Here is a 20,650-nt window from a genome sequence, read left to right as displayed (position 1 = left end):
TTGCTGCTCTTTTATCCAAACACTGGCACCTAGGCTCGGTCACTCTGCGACAAGATATCCACACAGACTGCCAGGCAGGTAAGCAAACCAGGCTTAAGAGGCATTTTGCTCCTGTCCTTCAGGGAGAGGGCATCTGTTTTGACACCTGCCTTTTCTTCCCATTCACAGTCAATTCAGCCTTAAAAAAAAACATACGGCGCTGTAAATGCATTTATTTAATTCTGCAGACACGTTACCTTTTCATAAAACGGCAATTACGGCAGGAGCGACAAACCCGCAAAATAGGATAATAATAAAATATCTCACTGTTGGCAGGCTTCACTGTCGCCGGAGCTCGACGTGTGAACGGGCACAGATGTTGCTCATATTGCACCGCACGCGCTCGATGCGGCACGAGAGGGGTGGGGTCAAACACCAGTGCGCGCTCTAGTAGGAAGAACATTGGCCAGCGGAAGAAGCGCGCCGTTTTCATATTTACAGTCGTTAAAACCCACAAGATCACACCTATTCATATTGTTATGTTACATCACCACACGGCTATCCCCGTAGGAAAATAACAAGTGACTGTAATAAATTAACAGGTGATTAAAATCAAATAACAGCCACAGCCAATGAGCTGTGTATTATGGTAAAGCACTACATTGGTAGGAAATGCATGTGACATCATGGGAATACTATGAATAAGTGGCTGTTTGTTGTCTGTTATTGACTTACAACAAGTCGTCATGCCCATTCAAGCTTGGGGGGCCGCGTGCCCCACCAGATTTTTGATATCTGGATTTTTTATATTTTTATTTAATTTTATTTTATTACTATTATTTTTTATAATATGAACATTTTATACTATGAGTCAAACGTATTCTTCTAATTATGTCATAGATCATATTGAAGAATTTCCATATACAAACATCATGGCTTTGAAATATTCACAACATACCAATAGGATCAGGTGCATACCAAAAAGACAGAAAAAAGACAAATCAAAACAGACAAGAGATTGAAATAATATTAAATATAACAAAAAGAAAAAATAATAACTTAACGGGCTAGGGCTTTTTTTGTAAATCATATTCTTCTATTATACTAAAAAGTTTCATTGGATTTTTATTTTCCATGACTTTAAGGGCTTTTATGTAAGAAAGAAACTCATCTCTCCTCTCTTAACATAGTGGATTTTCGTTTTCCAAATATAATCAAAATTAACCTGATTGATATTTTTAATAGCTCTATTAGGAATAGCAATTGAGTATGCCGGGTAGATACACCTTGAGATGCTTTCCATTTTAATCAAAAAGTTTCGACCCAATAAGCTAATGTCTCTCGATAACCATGAGTTAAGTCTAGTTTGGCATTCATCTGTTACCTTCCACACATTCATATTTTCACTTTCAGTTGAATCTTTAGATATATGTATGCCCAAGTATTTAACAGTGGATTTTATAGGACTGTTGTATGCCTCCGTTAAATGACTTTGATGAATTGGCATTAACTCACACTTGTTCAAATTTAGACCAGAGGCTTTGGAGAAAGTGTGAATCAATTGTAGTATCTTTGGGACTGCAGTTAGCTCCTTCATAAAGATGGTTGTATCATCTGCTAACTGGTTTCCCAAGTACATCTAACGGAGTGATGTTAGAATTTTTAATAAAGATAAAGAGCATTTCTGTAGCTATTATAAAGAGAAATGGAGAAATAGGACAGCCTTGTTTAACCCCGCGTTTGATTGTAAATCGGGGTGATGTTCCTCCTGGTAAAGAGATTGAACTAGTATTTTCATAAAGAGATTCTATAATGTTTCGAAATTTATCCCCAAAACCTAATAACCTTAAACAGTGGAAAATAAACGGGTGCTCAATTGAATCAAATGCTTTATAAAAGTCAAGAAATAAAATAAAACCATCATCTTCTATTAAATGTCTGTAATCTAAAAGATCAAGCACTAAGTGAATATTGTTGTGAATGGATCTACCCTTCATAAAACCAGATTGGGAATCACTTATAATTTTATGTAGATTATTTTTTAATCTGTTAGCATAAATAAGGGTTACAATTTTGTAGTCGTTGTTCAATAATGTGATTGGTCTAAGACTATCTAATATTTTGGGGTCCGTTTCTTCCAAAAGTTGCAGGATGAAATCAGTTCGCAACAGCAGGTACGCACGCACACAGCAGTGTGTTGCTGAAGTGGTTAGTAGAGCATCAATCCCTTTTTCAAACGTGTGAAAATGAAATTAGTTACACACTTAATTGCATTTGAGAAATATAGGCATAGTTTGCATAGCAAGATAGTTGGCTAGTACCAGCTAAAGTTAGTAGCCATTCCGCAATCTGGTTGTTTAGCCTTCTGGCTCGCTAGCTAGTCATGACTTGTGATAGCATCCTATTTAATATTGGTAAAGGAGAGCTGTGTGAATCTTAAATGTGAATATTTTCTGGTTTCTTTACTCCTCTATGACAGTAAAATGAATATCTTTGGGTTGTGGACAAAACAAGACATTTGAGGACGTCATCTTGGGCTTTGGGAAACACTGATCGACATTTTTCACCATTTTCTGACATTTTATAGACCAAACAACTAATCGATTAATCAAGAAAATAATCGACAGATTAATCAACAATGAAAATAATCGTTAGTTGCAGCCCTAATCTCCAATTCAAGATACAGAGGAAAATCTTGTCATTCTTTAAAAAAAAGACAGAAAGCCCCAGCCCTGTCCTCAGTCAGGAGGTTGATACTGCAAGAGGTAGGTTATCTTAGGTGAGATTTATAGTGATAGGCTATTTTTTAATTGTGCCCCCCCATAATTTTGGCTTGCATGACGCCCCTCATTGCAGGTGTGGACTTCACCTAGCTTCACCCCTTGTGAAAACATTATGTTCCATTGCTTTTCCTCACTCAAGTTACAAACTAAAAATTAGAACCTGATCTGTTATAACCTCTGGTTTGTTTTCATTTGAATGTCACGTGTTCCTAATAGGACGGGAAATATAGTATAATTATTACACAGTAGTTCAAAGGGTCTTTTAATACATCACTTATTAGGCAGGGTAGATAACTTCATGATAACAATTCCAGAAGTCAACACACTCACAGACATGAATCTGAGTGCAGAGAACCACAGTATCCTGTTGAATGATGGGAATCGTATTCCTCTGCTTGGACTGGGCACTTATGGAGATCCAAGAACGGTGAGAATTTTAAAGGGATAACATTTTGAAATTGATTAGGCTTGTTGATGACTGTTTTATCAGGAGGGTTCTTCATAATGCAGGAGTGAGTCCATGTCTACTGCATGCACCGATTGGCAGGGGTAGAAAAAGTAGAAGTGCTATTTCTTTGCTGAAATTTCTATTTAAGTAGAGGTAAGACTACTTGTGTAAAAATCTACTCAAGTAAAAGTTAAAAGTAGCTAATTTAAAACTTACCTAGTTACAAAAGAGAACACTGTTAGATGGGATCTTTTTTTAAGCAACTCTAAGACAGAGTTCAAACTAGATTCTCTTATTTGGAAAAAAAAAAACCTTTATAAAATAAAAGTAAAGTCAGATTACTCAACTGACTGACTGTTCACTTTGATTGGCTCCACATTTGGCCAATTTACGGCTGCCAGTTTCTGATGCTTTTGGAGATCCTACAATGTCTGTACTCTTTAATGGATGTAATTTAAAAGTAGCAAAGTACAATACTTCAGTGAAAACATACTTAAGTACAAGTGAAATCACTGATTTCAAATAATACTCCCAAAAGTACAATTACACAAAAAAGCTACTTACAGTAATGACTAATTGTAATTAGTTACTTCCATGCTTGTTGATTGGGTAATCATTTATTAATATTTTGTATGTCATTCTAAAATATTAGCACATCATAAGAACAACAATGCATTCCATATTTCCACCTTTTGCATCATAACTATGTAAAATAAAACATTTTGATATTCTGTGGACTTCTTGATAGACGGCCAAAGGCACAGCATGGGACTGTGTCAAGCTGGCTATAGATGTGGGCTACAGGCACTTTGATGGGGCTTTGGTGTATTTCAATGAGCATGAAGTGGGTCAAGCCATTAGAGAAAAGATTGCCGATGGAACAGTCAGAAGAGAGGACATCTTCTACTGTGGAAAGGTATTATTATTATTATTCTGTCATTTCTTTTGAATCAAAGTGGAACACCATTCATTTAAGGAATTTATTGTTTAACTCTTACAGCCTGTCTGGACCAGGGGACTCAAACCATGTGCCACAGAGGGCTGAGAGTCCTCAGGTCTTCCTTCTAACAAATCTAATCTTCAAAGACTACAATGAGTGATTTCACTGATAAGAGCATCTTCAGCCAGAGAGGAGAAACTAATCTATGAAATCACCTGGTGTAGTGATTGGTTGGAACGAAAACCTGCATACTCTCGGCTCATGAACAACTCTTTCCCAAAGGCAGGAACCTAAGACTCACACTTGAAGAAAATGAAAATGAAAATGAGGCTAATTTTATTAGAGCTTTATTGTCCCTTATCCCACAACCAAATCCTGCCGGGTCCAAGCCGTCCTTACCATCTTTCCTCAGTCATTCTCTATGGGGCAATCCCAAGAAGTTATTTCTCTAGCTTTGATGGAGAGTTGTTCATGATCACAGCGCATATATTGATTGAACTCTCCTACACCACGGGAAAAATGATGAATTCTTAAACTGAGCTGTGCTCCTCTGCAAGTTGATATTAATGTTTACTAAGCAGTCCCCTCTTATTTCTCTCAGCTCTGGAATACCTTCCATCCCCCAGAGTTGGTGAGGCCAACCTTGGAGAAGACTTTGAAGGCCCTGAAACTCGACTATGTGGATCTCTATATCATTGAGCTTCCTATGGCTTTCAAGGTTTGTATAGCACATGAACTGATAAGGGAAAGATGGTATGCTGACTTATCAGGCAGCCAGCAAGTATACTGATTTTGAACTCACATCTAGTCCAGGGAAGGTTTATTTTAGCAGATACTCCTAGTTAGTTAAGGGTTCAATCCTCAACTCATACAAAGGACAGGACTTCTGCTGTGAGTGAATTTTTCATTTTCAGCAAAAGTTTTTCTTATTTAACCATGAGCAAAAGCTAACCCTAAACTTAGTTACCACAACCTAACCCGCACATTGTTTAATTTGCCAAAGTTTCAATTGAATTCAATTCAACCTTTACCAAAGTTGTTTTACTGCAGTGATATGATATGCGGGTGACCATGCGTACATATAGTACAAATCAGGTTGGCCATGCATAGGTATACTGTACTATGATTCAAGGGTGCATATCACATACAGATCATATGTATAAACACATTGCGGCATCACTGAAACTGCTCCTCACTGTGGACAGCTGTTTGTGGGGTGGGTTGGAAACATACATCAATATACAGTATACTGTACATTTTAAGTATATATTAAGTGAATTCTGAACTCAAAGTAACAATTATTCATGCAACATTCTGGCTTGTGCCTAATTTACAGCCTGGCAATGAGTTCTATCCTAAAGACAAGAATGGGAAGTACATCTATCACCATACGGACCTCTGTGCTACATGGGAGGTGAGTTCTACTGTGTTCTGCCAGGATTTTCTCCAGCGTCATAGAGTAAATTGTGAAGTCCATTCACTAGTATTGACTGGTCATGTATGCAGATTATCTGAACAAATATTGAAACAATTAAATAATTATGAAACTGCTTTGAAAATAGAACATCTGATTCCTCAGTACCTAAACGCAGATACCAGAACATAATCTCTGCTGCAGCATTAGAATCAGTGTCAAGGACAATGCCATAAATAGCCAACCAAAGTTCAAAGTTCTGTCTTGTCTCAGTCTTCAGTTTGCTTTATGTTTGTTTTCTCCACTATCTCAGTGAGTCTGTTTAGTTAATCACTGCGTGTCTCTGAGGGGAAATATCTTTCCCTCTCAACAGGCTTTGGAGGCTTGCAAAGACGCTGGACTGGTCAAGTCTCTTGGAGTGTCCAACTTCAACCGCAGACAGCTGGAAATGCTGCTAAATAAGCCGGGCCTCAAACACAAACCTGTATCCAACCAGGTGGGGTGCTCCTCTCTTTAGGCCACCATTGAAATCTGGAATAGTATTCAAGTATATATTAAAAGGGAGGCATTGTTTAGTTTTTCATTCTTATTATGAGATTAAAGGAATGCATCAGGGCCATTGCAGATCCTTTTCTTCACATCCAACATACGCTAATGAAATATGCTGACAGACAAGAAAGCTCTTTGAGCAACTTACCATTGCTTGATGAAAAGATTGGCAGCAGTTTCTCCTCCATCTGTCCCCTAATTATCCTTTTATTTATGTATTATTCATTTGGTTTACAACGGTGCATGCTAACACTCGCACATTGCGTGTGTTTTGGTGGATAGTATGAGCTAGCTGTGTATCATATTCTGTTATAGTACACTAAATACTGAACACACAGTGTTCTTCCTGTCACACAATGGTAAACTGATCTTATAAGAGCTTATATGCCAAAATAGGTGTTCCTTTAACTTAAATGGTGTTAGAAATAGTGGATCTTTACTAAAGGACTCCAATGAGCCCATCAATATTTTTTTTATTCAAAACAGCATTTCTGTGTATTTATATATTTTCTTTTTATTTAGGTTGAATGCCATCCGTACTTCACACAACCCAAGCTCCTGGAGTACTGCCGTCAGAATGACATTGTGATTGTAGGCTACAGTCCAATCGGCACCTCGAGAGATCCATCCTGGTACTGACTAGGGTTCAATTGATATGGGTTTTTGAAGGCCAATATTGATACTGACATTTTAGGCGGAGGTTACTGATAGCTAATATTTCTTTAAACTTCACATTTTTTATGCCAAGAAAATGACACATATTCAGTGTTTATTAGTATTTCCCTAGAAAAAGCATCTGAAACAGAAACATTTAGACCATTGTGTGACACTAAAACTCTAGCGCACTTATTCAAAGGCAGAGGAAACTCATTAGGATACATTAGACCTTAAAATGAAGAATTAATTTACAAAAAAAACTAATTATGAAGTTGTGTTGAGGGGGAAACCTCAGTAGACAATATGACTGGCCAATAGATTCAGATTCAGAAAAAGCATTGAGTGTTGCCAAAGTATACTACAAGAGTACAGGATGAAATAAGACACAATATACAGTCGATGAGTATAGGAATTATATAAAATTTATGGATTAAAAATTAAAATACAGGAATTCCTAATTATTAAAACTTTATATAATGATATTATATGATTCTATGCAATTGTATGGACAGTACTCATATCCAATGCATCCTAGACAATTTAGTCACAAATTATCATCCCCGACTGGCCAATATCTGATATTTAATAAAAGGCCAATGTCAGCCTGATATATCACCATATCAGCCTAACCTGAGTACTGACACATTGTTATGGTCACCACAGCCTCTAAAACATACAGTGCATGTTAAAGTAGTTAGCATGTAAAATCATTCAGTAAAAATCATTCCTCATGCCACGCTTAGGGATGCTGAACATAAACACAGAGATAAACTTGTCTAGAGGTCTTAATAATCTGCCAGAATTGTCTCTGTGGTCTCTCTCAGGGTGAATTTAAAAAGCCCTCCTATGCTGGAGGATGAGGTGCTTGTGTCCATTGGGAAAAAGTACAACAAGAGCAGCGCCCAGGTGGCTCTGCGCTTCAACGTCCAGAGAGGAGTGGTGGTCATCCCCAAGAGCTTCAGCCCCCAGAGGATCAAACACAACTTCCAGGTTGGTTCAGCAAAAGAATGATTATGATGCAAGAGTGTGTATATGATCATGTTAATTAATGTGAATGTAAGTCACTCAAAGCCTCATCGTATCAGGTAGCATTTGTCATTAAGACAATTCTGCACAATTTTTATACTTTATTCAATAAATGACATGTACATTAATTTAAATTATTTCAATAAATCCACATCATATTAATAATTTGTTACAGATATTTGATTTTTCACTCACTGAGGATGAAATGAAAGCCATTGAAGCGCTGAACAAAAATATTCGTTTTGTGGAGCTGCTGATGTAAGTGTAAGCTTTCTGACTGTTACATGATACAAAAATGGACTAATACTGTATATCGTCATCAGTAATAACACTTTCTTGTTTTGACACAGGTGGAGTGACCATCCAGAGTATCCATTTCATGATGAATATTAAACTTGTCTGACTTTGTCCATGTGGTCTGCATCATTTCCTGATTTAAATGTCTCACATGAATCCTGACAACACATCCTGGACTCTGAATCTCAACTTTATGTTTATTGGGCAAAGTTAAAAAAACACACATTCCAGTTGTTAGAACATTTTCCTTTTAAATGCTACTAAATAAAAATCCAAAACTTGTAATCTGTGTAGATTTCCTTTACTTCCCTGTCCCTGTCCCCATTTTTCGTCATTTCCCCAACCTCATCAATTATTTATGCTCAACTCTGTCATCATTCATTCTCTCGACCAACCAGTCTGCATGCCACCTTCACCTCTACTTTCATCCACACACTTATTCAAACACACAAGGAAGGTAGGGGATGAGGGTAGAGATGAAGTTGTGCATGTGTAGGGGACACATGCACAACTTCATCTCTACCCTCATCCCCTACCTTCCGCCCCCTCATCAACTCATCACTTCTATCTATGGGACAGTACCATCCAGAAACAGTGTGTTTATAACTGGACTCTGAATCTCATTGACATAATCTACATATTTCATGTGCTGGTACATCTCAATAGAAAACACTAGAGGGCTCTACGTCACAGTGAATGAAGAGAAAGACTCCATGCCCTCCAGCATAAGCTGCGGCTCTGATGTGATGGCAAAGCTTTTCTCCCTCCATATAAGTTTCATATGAGCCACGAACAAGTCACGTGATCACGAAAAGAGAGGTATTTGTCAAAGTTAGTTACAGTAGATTTTGATGGGTATGACTGTAATTGCTGCTGCAAGTAGGGTTTAGAAATAAGCCCTGTGTGTGTCTGTAATGGCATCATGTCTAGGCTGGACAGTTATGCCTCCTTTGCACTACTGAAATAGCCACACAGTTGTATCTTTACATTAGATACAGTACTGTACCAATCCTTCCTCAGCTACGAATGGCCACATGATGTCTATATTTCAACTTTTAGAGCTACTGAATTAGAAAAGCCAAAGGATTGTTTTAGATTCATTCCCAGTGACATTTGCTGTGTTAATGTTGAAAAGCAAAGCCATGAGAACCTTTGTCTTGTTTACAGTGAGAGTGTCCAGGTATCGCTCACTAGTTGTCATAAATAAATCTTGCTTCAAATGGATATATAGTGTGTTACTGGAGTTTAGATTCTTTCATCAATGTTATGTATACTCCAGAAAAGAGGTGTGGTAAAAAAGCTAGCAATTATCACGGGTCATTGGTGTCAGACTGAATGGTACGAACTTGGATTCAGGGGTAGTTTGGGTGTTGTATTGTCACTCAAAGCAGTTATGGAACAGATTGATGTGGCAGTAATATAGTCACATGGACCAAGTCAAATACATTTAGGAATGCAATTAACACTAACTGCCCCTGGGGGAAGACATAGGAAAAGTACTGAGCATTTGAGAGAAAAAACAAATTTCCAAGGTCTTCATATCTGTTGAGGTTAGGGGCTGCAACTAGCGATTATTTTCATTGTCGATTAATCTGTCGATTATTTTCTCGATTAATCGATTAGTTGTTTGGTCTATAAAATGTCAGAAAATGGTGAAAAATGTCGATCAGTGTTTCCCAAAGCCCAAGATGACGTCCTCAAATGTCTTGTTTTGTCCGCAACCCAAAGATATTCAGTTTACTGTCATAGAGGAGTAAAGAAACCAGAAAATATTCACATTTAAGAAGCTGGAATCAGAGAATTTTGACTTATTTTTCTTAAAAAATTACTCAAACCGATTAATCGATTATCAAAATAGTTGGCGATTAATTGAATAGTTGACAACTAATCGATTAATCGAGTAATTGTTGCAGCTCTAGTTGAGGTTATGTATTGCTTGCAAGGTAGGCCTATTTCTTTCTGCTGCATTTCAGTTGGAGTTTCAATAAAATTACTGCTGATGGGATGAATAAATAATTGTGGCGCACACCATACACAGTTGGCAGATATGCCATGAAAATTAGCAGATAGGAGTTTTGATTATTGAAACATCTTCTCAGGGCAGAAACTGTTATGATTGGTTCAATCAGGTCACCAATCAAAACAGAGAGGGGGCAAGCCAATTTGAAACATAAAGCGGCATCGTGACGGCAGAGGTGGCATTGTCAAAGACAGAGGTTAGCTAACACAAATTGTTTTTATTTGTAGGTATTTCATTCACAATTTATTAACTTTCCTGTTAAATAGAAAGAGATGAGTGCTCAGGTGCAACAGTTTGCTGACTAAGTAAACAAGTTACAAGACTATGTAAACTATTAGCTAATTTAAGCTGGTATGGTCACGGCCAGGGAGATCAGTTAGACATAGCCAGCTATATTCTTGGTCACGGCTTGTGTGCTAGCTAACGTTAGCTGGCTACATAGCATAGTTTGTTTATTAAACTTGTTTTAGGCAGAAATAAACATCATCACCTTGCTTTTCCCCGATGTGTAGGCAGCCATGTCCTATCTGCCCCAAGTGCAGGAAGCTAGAGTATATGCCTGTTCTAGGGGAAGATGTATTTTCGCCTGTCCTGTTCCCCGGGCAGAGTTAAACTAGTTCTGGGGGAAGAAGAATTCTGTATCATTTAGTGTGTAGGCAGTCTTGTCCTATCTGCCCCTAGCACACTCGGCTATAAGACTCATGCTTGTTCTGGGGGCAGATTTATTTACAGTTGGCTATATGACTCAAGCTTGTTCTGGGGCTAGATTTATTTACAGTAGGCTTTAAGACTCGTTCTGGGGGCAGATGTACTCATGCCTGTTCTGGGGGCAGATGTATTTTCTGTCCTGTTCCCAGAGCAGAATTAAACAAGTTCTGGGAGAAGGGGAATTCTGGATCATTTAGTCTGTAGGCAGTCTTGTCCTATCTGCCCCTAGCACACTAGGCTATAGGCTAAGACTCATGCTTGTTCTGGGGGCAGATTTATTTACAGTTGGCTATATGACTCAAGCTTGTTCTGGGCTAGATTTATTTACAGTAGGCTTTAAGACTCATGCTAGTTCTTGGAGCAGATTTATTTACAGTAGGCTATAAGACTCATGCTTGTTCTGGGGCAGATTTATTTACAGTAGGCTATAAGACTCATGCTTGTTCTGGGGCAGATTTATTTACAGTAGGCTATAAGACTCATGCCTGTTCCGGGGGCAGATTTATTTACAGTAGGCTAAGACTCATGCCTGTTCCAGGGGCAGATTTATTTACAGTAGGCTAAGACTCATGTCTGTTCCAGGGGCAGATTTATTTACAGTAGGCTAAGACTCATGCCTGTTCCGGGGGCAGATTTATTTACAGTAGGCTAAGACTCATGTCTGTTCCGGGGGCAGATTTATTTACAGTAGGCTAAGACTTATGCCTGTTCTGGGGGTAGATTTGTGGACTGTGAGGAACCTACCTGGGGCCCTGGACTACAAGGGGCCCCCTGATCCCCTGATCTTGTCTGATCAACAGACTTGTAACGGAGGAGCACACCGGTGTGTTCCTGAGAAGATGTTTCAATAAGCAAAAGTCCTATCCTGCTGAAAATTACTCATAAAATGTTGGGCCATGTGTTTCATCATGAGGCACTTTCAGAATTTTTTTTTTGTCATCTCACTATATGAGCCTGCTTGTTTTGGCCACATCCTAGCCTATACTTTGTCTTTTAAGGTAAATGCTAGATACCCGATATCAATATCTGTGACTTACTACTGTATGAATGGAAAATCAGCCCAACCTATGGTGATGCCATTACCGAGCATATTATAGCTCAGCTCAGATAATTACACATTCAGAGAGCTGTTAAAAGACGTGTAATGAGCTGACTCTAGCCACAGCATTTAAAAAAACAGTAGCTGTCACTCAGAGGCATGGATTATTGATCAAGGTGTGGACATGACGGCAGCAGAAAACTGTACAAAGTCCTTCTGTGTCCATCAGACTTTGATGTGAATTGCCAGGTTAACTCTCTGAAATAAATCCAACATTTTGCTCTCCATCTTGTTTGGTCAGAGAGGGTATCTGAGTTTGATCCGATCAAATCCGCCATCACAGTGTTGACACATTGTGTAATCTTTGTTTACACACCTATTGCCTACTTTAACCTTCATGGCCAATTCTCATCCTGCAAAATGTATAGTTATCTGAAGTAGTACTCTACAGACTAGCATAGGCAGAACCCTTTTCAGGTGTAACATCCAAACAAATGTATGCACTGTGATTATAGTGGCTTGATGTGTTAAGAGCTATGTTTTAAAGCACCCATCTCCTACTGGACTACTTTTGAATGGTCATATGGGAACTTTTCATTTGTCAGGATACTTCTTCCTTGGCCAGGTCCCTCTTAAAAAGGAGATTTTTAACCTCAAAGGGACTGAATAAACTGCTCATTTGTTTTTTCAAGATCATTTGATTTCAAAGAAACCTTAAAGTGAGAGTAACATTTATGGACACAATGACACATAAAACTAACATTTGAGCGGAAGTGTCTTTTGATGTGTTGACCAATTCCTTGCAATAATGTGTGCAACATCAAGTTGGAATTTCCAAATATGCTGTCAAATGGACAGTATCTTTGACAATGTCATTTTCTGCCACTGGCTTTACCTTGACCAGTTCAATGTATATAACCTTGTGGATCAAACTGGTTAAATGTTAATCATAAAAAGGCCCTGAGGAAAAGTTTATGAGTGAGCCTTCACAATGCCTGTAACGGACTGTCCCACACTATAATTAAGCCCCAAAACAGCCTCTTGTGATGGGAGACCTCAAGCCACGCACTTTCACACTTCTAATGAAAAGCAGACCATTTGATTTTGATCAGAAGAGACAGGATGGACTCTTCAGAGCAGACAGACAACTAGACTGAGCAGCGACCTGTGGCCATACAGTAACAGAACAGCAGGACGCTGCAGACAGAGAATAAAGACGGTTCATTAATGAGTCCCATGGACATTACCAAGCATGACAATGCCTCTGAAGAAGCTATTGAAATACTTTTTGGAGGAAAGGAATGCTTACACAATTAGACTTGCCTGACAAATGACAGGACCACTGAACTTTTTGTTGCATTTTTGAAATTCACTGCTAAACCAATATTTAATATTTAAGTGGCACACTTGAGTTAAAGAGGTCGATTTTGTGCCTTTGCATCTTTAGATGTATCCCATCATGATCCATTAGTACAGTGGTTCTCAACCTGGGGGTCGGGACCCCCCAGAGGGTCGCAAGATGATTTTGGGGGGGGGGGGGGGGGGGTGTGAGATGATGGGATAGCAAAAGAAACATATTTCTACTATATTATAAGTTATCAGGTCTATTTTTTCAGATTTTTCTCTATTTTTTTCAACCTCTCTGATAATTAAATGAAACAACCTGAAAAAGGAAAATCTGAACTGTTCACTATTCTGCATAATGTAACCTGTGACAGAGGGTCATGAGCATTGCTTCATTTTAAGGGGTTACGAGCCAAAACTGGTTGAGAACCGCTGCATAAGATACTGATCTTAACATGAAGATAACATAATTAGGAGTGGAGCGTGAGCCAAGTAAGCCTTGTCGTAGGGAAAAGAGGCAGGATATCATGCCTGTGATGAATGAAGCCATTGCACTTGCGGTACTCCAATCTGAGCCTTTAACTTTATTCACAGATAAAACACTGACATCATCTGGGATGCTGTGTGTGGCACATATCACCATCCTGTGGGCCATGATATTGGATACATGATTTTTTCTGATTACCAGCCTATTGCTGTTTGGCTGCAAAATCACTCATGTGGGAGCTATACTGTACGTGCTGAAACTTGCCGGGAGATTTAATCTAGGATGAATTACCAATGTGAAGCATTAAAATGAAAGGTTTCAGGGTTTTGTAGACATATATGTTGTTAGTTATTTTTGAAACGGATGCAGAAAAGATCAAACAGACATACGTTCAGACACAAGTAGCTCAGACATAAAAAGTCAAAACTGCTACAAAACCAAAGTCAAGCAGACGGCTTAATTTTGAGAGAAAGCAAATGTCTGGAATTATAATGTATTTTGAGGTAGGGGTGGGTGGGTTACAAAAAAAGACCTCACCCTAAAAGAACCTGTCAGACAGCAAAAGCCAAAACACGTCACCCCTCCCCCCCTCCCCCCTCCCTCCTCCAAAAAGGCCCTCTGGATTGTGAAGGCTCCTGACCTTCAAACAAATGCCCTGAACTGGGCCACTCTGGACCCCTGCGGTGGGAAAATGTTCTGAATAGGCGACTGGGTCTGTGAGGAAGGGATCCGGTTGAGGGAATAAAGACTCTTTTCCGGGGGCTGAATCGAGGATGTGTTTAGAGCAGGGGCTTCACCAAGCAGGAGTGATGTTTTAATTACCATCCGTCAGAGCAGACAGCTTAGAAACTCCGCCGACTGGAGAAATATTGGGGTCTCTCTCAGTGTGTTTCAGGTTCATGAAATTGCTGTGAGAGGCTTACAGGGTTTGCAGGCCTTTATAAAAAAAAGTGGCAAACATCTAGCAGCATTATGTTCTGTCTGCCCATTCATAGATAGCTGAGGCAGAGATTATGCTTTTTTGTATCCTTAAATCTCCTTAAACCACGTTCAACCTCCGTAATACTTGAGTGAGTGTGTGTGTGTGTGTGTGTGCACGTGTGTATAAACATGTGTGCATCTGTGATACACAATCTGTCGGTTGCTCTGTGGAGAGAAAGGCCCTGGGAGAATGAGTGTGTCAAAAGGTTACGCAATCAGCCCACCACGCTGAGACGGCACAGACCTCTAGTGTGCTGTGGGGAGCGAGTGTGTGAGTGTGTGTGTTTGTGTGTGTGGGTTTCTGAATGGAATTAGAGGAAGGGGGGTGGGGGGTGGGGGGTGGGGGGGGTAGGAGTACAGAGTGGGTGCAGAGGGGCAAAGCAGAGGGAAAAGCTTATTGAGGGCTGCACCAAAGTTTTGCGTCTCACAGATCCCCGCCCCTCCATGCACGTTATATAGTGAAACCTGTAACGCCGACAGGCCATTATCTGGTAACACACTCAGTTCTGGAAACCGTCATCATACGTCATTATGAAAGGTGAGTACCTTTGAGCAATTAATTGATTTAATTCCAGTAATTGATCATAGGCACCCCCATTATTGGATTATTTGTTCAGTCATGGATAATACGTAAGATTGTTGCTCTGTGAGATTGAATGACAAAATTTCCTTAGATTGTTTTGGGGTGTTTTGTTGTTTTTTGGTCAACAGAGTTGGGTGTAAAATGCAGCTTATAATGCTAATTTCTTTTTAGGATCTTTGTAATGCATTTAAGCCATGAAATGGTACTTCACCTTTTCCAGTTAATGATTATAGACATAATGGTGTTTGGAGTTCAGGCCTGTAGTATTAATGTATTACTGACTGACTCATTACACGCAGTTTATATTCAGCATGTGAGCATGCCCATTTTGATGTTCATGCAGATGAGATGTTCAGAAGCTAGATCAAATGGGTCTGAAAGCACTGACCCGAGACAAAAGGTGCGTGTGTAGAATCAAGTTCAATCAAGTATCTTAAGCACACATGGGTCATTTTGCCCTTTTTTCTTTCAGAGGGAAGTTATTTTTCTGAAAAAGAGATAGAATACTGTTATTATAGATTATTGTTCGAAACATGCATGTTGTTTTGTAATCAAAAAGTTCTGTTCCTACCATTTGAAAAACGTGACACCTAGTCTTACAAAATAATTGATAGAAAATTAGAACAAATTATAGAACTTTCCTAAACTAAAGTAGACAATTTAAGTCCAGTTGACTCTATATGGTAGAGCTATTGAATGATAAACTTCATTTAGATTTTTTTGTTTTCTTAATATGGATCTATAGCATTTTGGAAAATAACTGTATATTAGCAATGCACACCACTGGAGGCGCCAGGATTCATAGTGTGGGTGGGCCTACCGAAAATTAGGTGGGCCCTCCAAGACGCTAGTTATGAGCCAACAAATTACACCACTTGCTTAAGTTTGCCCCAGTTTATTACAAGCCGTAGCATTACAGGCACCAAAACGAAAACAAAATGACAGCATCTCAACCTGCCACACTACCCTCCTATAACCACACGCACGCGCGCGCACACACACACACACTTCACTGTTGCCTATATTTTCAGATGCAAACACATGCGCCTATCAGACCCAACAGAACGGCATAACAGCCCGGCACAGCTGCCAAATAATCTCACACACACACCAGATGCAGACGCCGCAGCGTAAAATACAATCAGCATACCCAATAACTCAAAAAAGCCCAATAAACAATAGGCAATATTACATTCAGATAATGTAAACAGTTTAGGCCTACCTACCTGATGATTTCAGCAGGAGACGATGGGGCTTGGTGTGTAACGTAGGGCTGGGCAATATATCGATATTATATCGATATCGTGATATGAGACTAGATATCGTCTTAGATTTTGGATATCGTAATATCGTGATATGTCATAAGTGTTGTCTTTTCCTGGTTTTAAAGGCTGCATTACAGTAAGGTGGTGTAATCTTCTGAACTTACCAGACTGTTCTAGCTATTCTATTATTTGCCTTTACCCACTTAGTCATTATATCCACATTACTGATGATTATTTATCAAAAATCTCATTGTGTAAATATTTTGTGAAAGCACCAATAGTCAATATCAATATCGAGGTATTTGGTCAAAAATATTGTGATATTTGATTTTGTCCATATCGCCCAGCCCTATTTCAAGCTACTTACAGTCAGTTAGTGTAGAGAGTGATACAGATCCTCTCAAATGGTGGAAGGAACATGAAATTGTCTTTCCAGCACTGAGCCACCTGGCAAAGAAGTATCTTTGCGTACCAGCCACCAGTTCCCCTTCCGAAAGGGTTTTCAGTTGCAGTGGTAACATTGTAACCTGCCACAGGGCATCCCTGAAGCCTGAGGCTGTTGATAGGCTAGTTTTCCTTGCACAAAACCTGTAAGATATGTACAGGGCTACATAGGAGGAAATACTTGTTGGCCTGTTCTGTTGTTATTTTTGTTCTGTTTACATTTTTATTGTTATTTGCACAGCTGTGTATTTTGTTAAGCAGGAGAGGAAAACCTATACCCATTTTATTTAATATAGGCTATTTATTTTATATAATTTTTCATTTACATGTTGATATATTGTGCAGCTGTATATTTTAAAACAGGGAAGGAAACCCTGTCGTTGCATTTTATTTTGATCACAGTCTTGTTTTAATAAAAGTGCTTGTGACATCTCACATGTGGCTTTGACTTACAACTGAACATTTAGCCCACTTCATAGAAAATACAGAGATCGCCATTCAGTCTAAAAATACCGAGATATGATTTTTGGTCCATATCGCCCAGCCCTAGTGTAACATAGGCTAATAGTTACCTTACAGCTGCGGTTACATGAGCGTTATTTTTTTTTTATTCTGAATGAATTCATTCCGATTGAGGATTCACCCACAGGTGTTTACATGTGCGCTAAATAAAAGGATCGCATGGTGTGTGTTTACGTGCTCCAACGTATGTAATCATAATAAAAGTTTCTGACATGCGCAAAATACAGAATCCAGCACTCTAGCATGGGCTTACGTTTTTAAAAGATGATCCTGCGTTGGGCGCTTGGCACAATTATTGCTTTACTGCTGTTCTTTCTGATGATCGCAACAGTTTTATCACAACATAGGACTTCATCAGTGTCAGAAGAAAGAAGTTTTGTTTTGCCCATGCAATGATTGGGTCCATTTGTAATTTTCACTGCCGTACACCGAAACTGGCCCGGTTAGGCGGAGTCAGCACTTGATATAAAAAGAAGGGCACTTGGAGAGCGCAGACCTCCGCCAAGGTTCGTGCTATTATTGCTTGTTCGTGAGTCGGATCCGGATCCGCTCCAAAATGTAATGTCTTCTTCCTTGGCCCATGCTACACCCTTCCACCAAGTTTCATGAAAATCGGGGCAGTAGTTTTTCCGTAATCCTGCTAACAGACAAACAGACAAATAAACGGCACCGAAAACATAACCTTCTTGGCGGAGGTGTAAATGGTCTGCGCCGCCAACATCAAGCCCGAATATATCAAGCACATCCAATCAAATTCTCCCGGGAAAATAGGGAACGTAATTGACGTTACTGACGTCAAATGTGCGAGCATGTGCAGAAAGAGGCGAGATAGTCCAACCAAAGAAAGTGATCGGAATGAGTGTTTACATGACGAAATTTTACGTGGTAAGTCTCGTGATTGGGTGGGCCTGGGTTCCAAGTGGGTGGGCCCAGGCCCACCTAGGCCCACCCACAATGCCATGTATGATGCACACAGATTGATCATTTCTTACTACTTCCAAACATACAAACATACATCAAACATGATTCAACATCATGTGCTACTACATCTTCATTGTGGTCAGGTATGAGAAGTGTGACACTGATGCCCCAACCTTATGTAATTCAGTTATGTATACCAATGCATGTCTGAAATTATCCAACTGTGGGAGCAATGGGGTAAATTATGAATATGCTGCACATGTTTGAAAGAGAAGACCAGAGTGTTGCCTTTGTCTGTGAGATGCCACAAATACCAAGCACAAACAAATACACAGAATAAGCTTATAGGCTCTTTTAAAATCTTTTTACTCTGTGGTGGTTTTTCACTTTCACCCAGACAGCAGAACAGTATCAACTCCAAACAATAGAAATTAACATAAACATGCAAATAACAGCAGTTGGATTTGCTGAAAAGGTATTAAAGTATTCCATCGTCTTATTTGATATCCAGTATTTGGATATCGAATTCTTCATATGGACATATGAACATTCTTCATATGTTTGCATGTGTAATGGCACATGCATGATGATGTTTGGCAGAAGGACAGCAATACCTATATTACTTATGTTTTGTTTAGTCTTGTTTTACATTTGTGGTTTAATGAGAACTATATAGCAAATACATAATTGCAAACAATGTGCCATATTTGCCTTCCAGTTTGCTAAAACGCTAGGGTGCAGCTCATTACCTTGTCTTTTGATCAGTGGATGTATGATATATGGACTGACAGTGTGTGACTGAGGATTAGCAGCCTGTCAAAATGATAGATGTTCAAAACAGAGCACAGTGTGGCCAGTTGGTTAGTCAGTTAGTCAGTTAGTCAGTCAGTTAGTCAGCCTGTTCAGCTTCTCAGAGAGAGGTGATGTTGGCACTGCTACCTGGGATAAAGCCCCGCCAGCCATGCCTAGATGAGGTAATTCTCAATCTTGGCATATTTTCTCACAGCCTACTCCTCTTCTCTCTCTCTCTGTAAACATCTCTGTGTGAAAAAAAAACTATTTCTGCTCGTCTCCACTGCTAAAAATAAGGCTAATATTCAGTCTCACCTATTAAAAGGACTCTGAAGTCTCCGTCAGCGCTCTAGAAGTGAGATATTTGGCTTGTGGGTCGAGCTGCCCAGGGCCCACACAGAAACTGTGAAAAAGTAAGGTAAACTGTGATCCGGCTGCCTGGCTATTGGAGGCTCTCATGTGCCAGCACAGAGCAGTAGCACAGAAGAGGGGCTCCACTGCCTTTGTTATACCAAGCCTTCATTCCCACCAAGTACCTTCTGAAAACAAGGGGCTCTATTTTTACCACTGGCCACAATTTGGCTCCAGTGCTGGGGATTTTGGCTCCTAGAACTGGTCCAACCCCCAACCCCATACACACAGCACACACACTCAAACACACTTGTGCTCCACCTCTGCCCTTTGCCAGTAGGAGCACATTCCCAAGGCTTCTGGCCCAAATGGGTTTCCATCTCCCCCGTTGTTTTAGAGCTGAACTTGTCAAGAAAGCAGGCGTCTTCATTGGTCCTGTGAGACCAGGTTTGAATGCACGTGAGATGTATATTAAAGATTGTTTTGTGTGTGTGTGGCCCAATTGCTTTATGTGTGTGTGTGTGTTAAAAAGAGAGAAAGGGAGGGAGAATTTTATTTCTATATGTACTCTTGCACCTGCATGTGTGTGAGCATGCCTCCTGCAGACTGATCATCAATTTGTTTGATTTGAGCTATAGCAACCAAAGTGTCTCTCATCATGAAGAGGGAGGAAAAACAGAGAGAGAAAGAAGGAAAGGGTGATAGAAAGGGTGGCGTGGGGCCTGTTAATGCAACTTGACAGGAGTGAGCACAGTCAGTGAGCTGTCTGTTTCCTCCACAGAGAGGGGTTCTTTCAGCAGCACTGGCCCCTAAACCGGGTCTGGCCAAGGGCTTGACCGACTTCTAACACGGTCACGTAACAACCAGCCATCACTGGACTCCCTCAAAACAGGAAAGGTAGTGACATTTGCCCCTATGTGAATGTGAACAGCCATATTTGGCACATCGTAGGTACAGTGGAAATTCTCGTTGAGAACTAGCCAGGGTCCTGAAGTTCCATCTTCTCGCTCGCAGTCTTAAATTTAATCTTCAAATAATTCCCCATTACTACAGCTAGGTACAATTCACGGTTAATGTTTTGTTAAAGGAATCACTATTGT

General features: G+C 39.7%; 1 protein-coding gene across 2 annotated transcripts; it reads left to right on the top strand.

Moving 5' to 3' along the window:
* Positions 1–3,096: 3,096 nt before the first annotated feature.
* LOC139646904 (aldo-keto reductase family 1 member D1-like) lies at positions 3,097–8,267 on the top strand. 2 transcript variants are annotated; one of them, XM_071522684.1, is made up of 9 exons: positions 3,097–3,189; positions 3,959–4,126; positions 4,752–4,868; positions 5,487–5,564; positions 5,938–6,060; positions 6,636–6,745; positions 7,595–7,760; positions 7,972–8,054; positions 8,147–8,267. In XM_071522684.1, the coding sequence occupies exons 1-9, from the start codon at positions 3,097–3,099 to the stop codon at positions 8,187–8,189; spliced, it is 981 nt and encodes a 326-aa protein (XP_071378785.1). In that variant the 3' UTR covers positions 8,190–8,267. The 2 variants fall into 2 exon arrangements, with proteins under 2 accessions (XP_071378785.1, XP_071378786.1); XM_071522685.1 differs by lacking the exon at positions 5,938–6,060.
* Positions 8,268–20,650: the final 12,383 nt, after the last annotated feature.

This window comes from Centroberyx affinis, unplaced genomic scaffold (assembly GCF_046629955.1).
Source record: "Centroberyx affinis isolate AG114_WGS23_722 - 3 ecotype Tasmania unplaced genomic scaffold, CSIRO-AGI_Caff_v1 ptg001013l_1, whole genome shotgun sequence".
NCBI classification, from domain to species: Eukaryota; Metazoa; Chordata; class Actinopteri; order Beryciformes; family Berycidae; genus Centroberyx; species Centroberyx affinis.
Note: the sequence above shows the minus strand (reverse complement) of the source record. Positions and strands in the feature narration are given on the sequence as shown.

Coding starts and splice junctions, on each gene's coding strand:
- LOC139646904 (XM_071522684.1), top strand. CDS start 3,097: ATGAATCTGAGTGCAGAGAACCACAGTATCCTGTTGAATGATGGGAAT. Junction 4,127..4,751: donor ACATCTTCTACTGTGGAAAG/GTATTATTATTA, acceptor TATTTCTCTCAG/CTCTGGAATACCTTCCATCC. Junction 6,061..6,635: donor ACAAACCTGTATCCAACCAG/GTGGGGTGCTCC, acceptor CTTTTTATTTAG/GTTGAATGCCATCCGTACTT.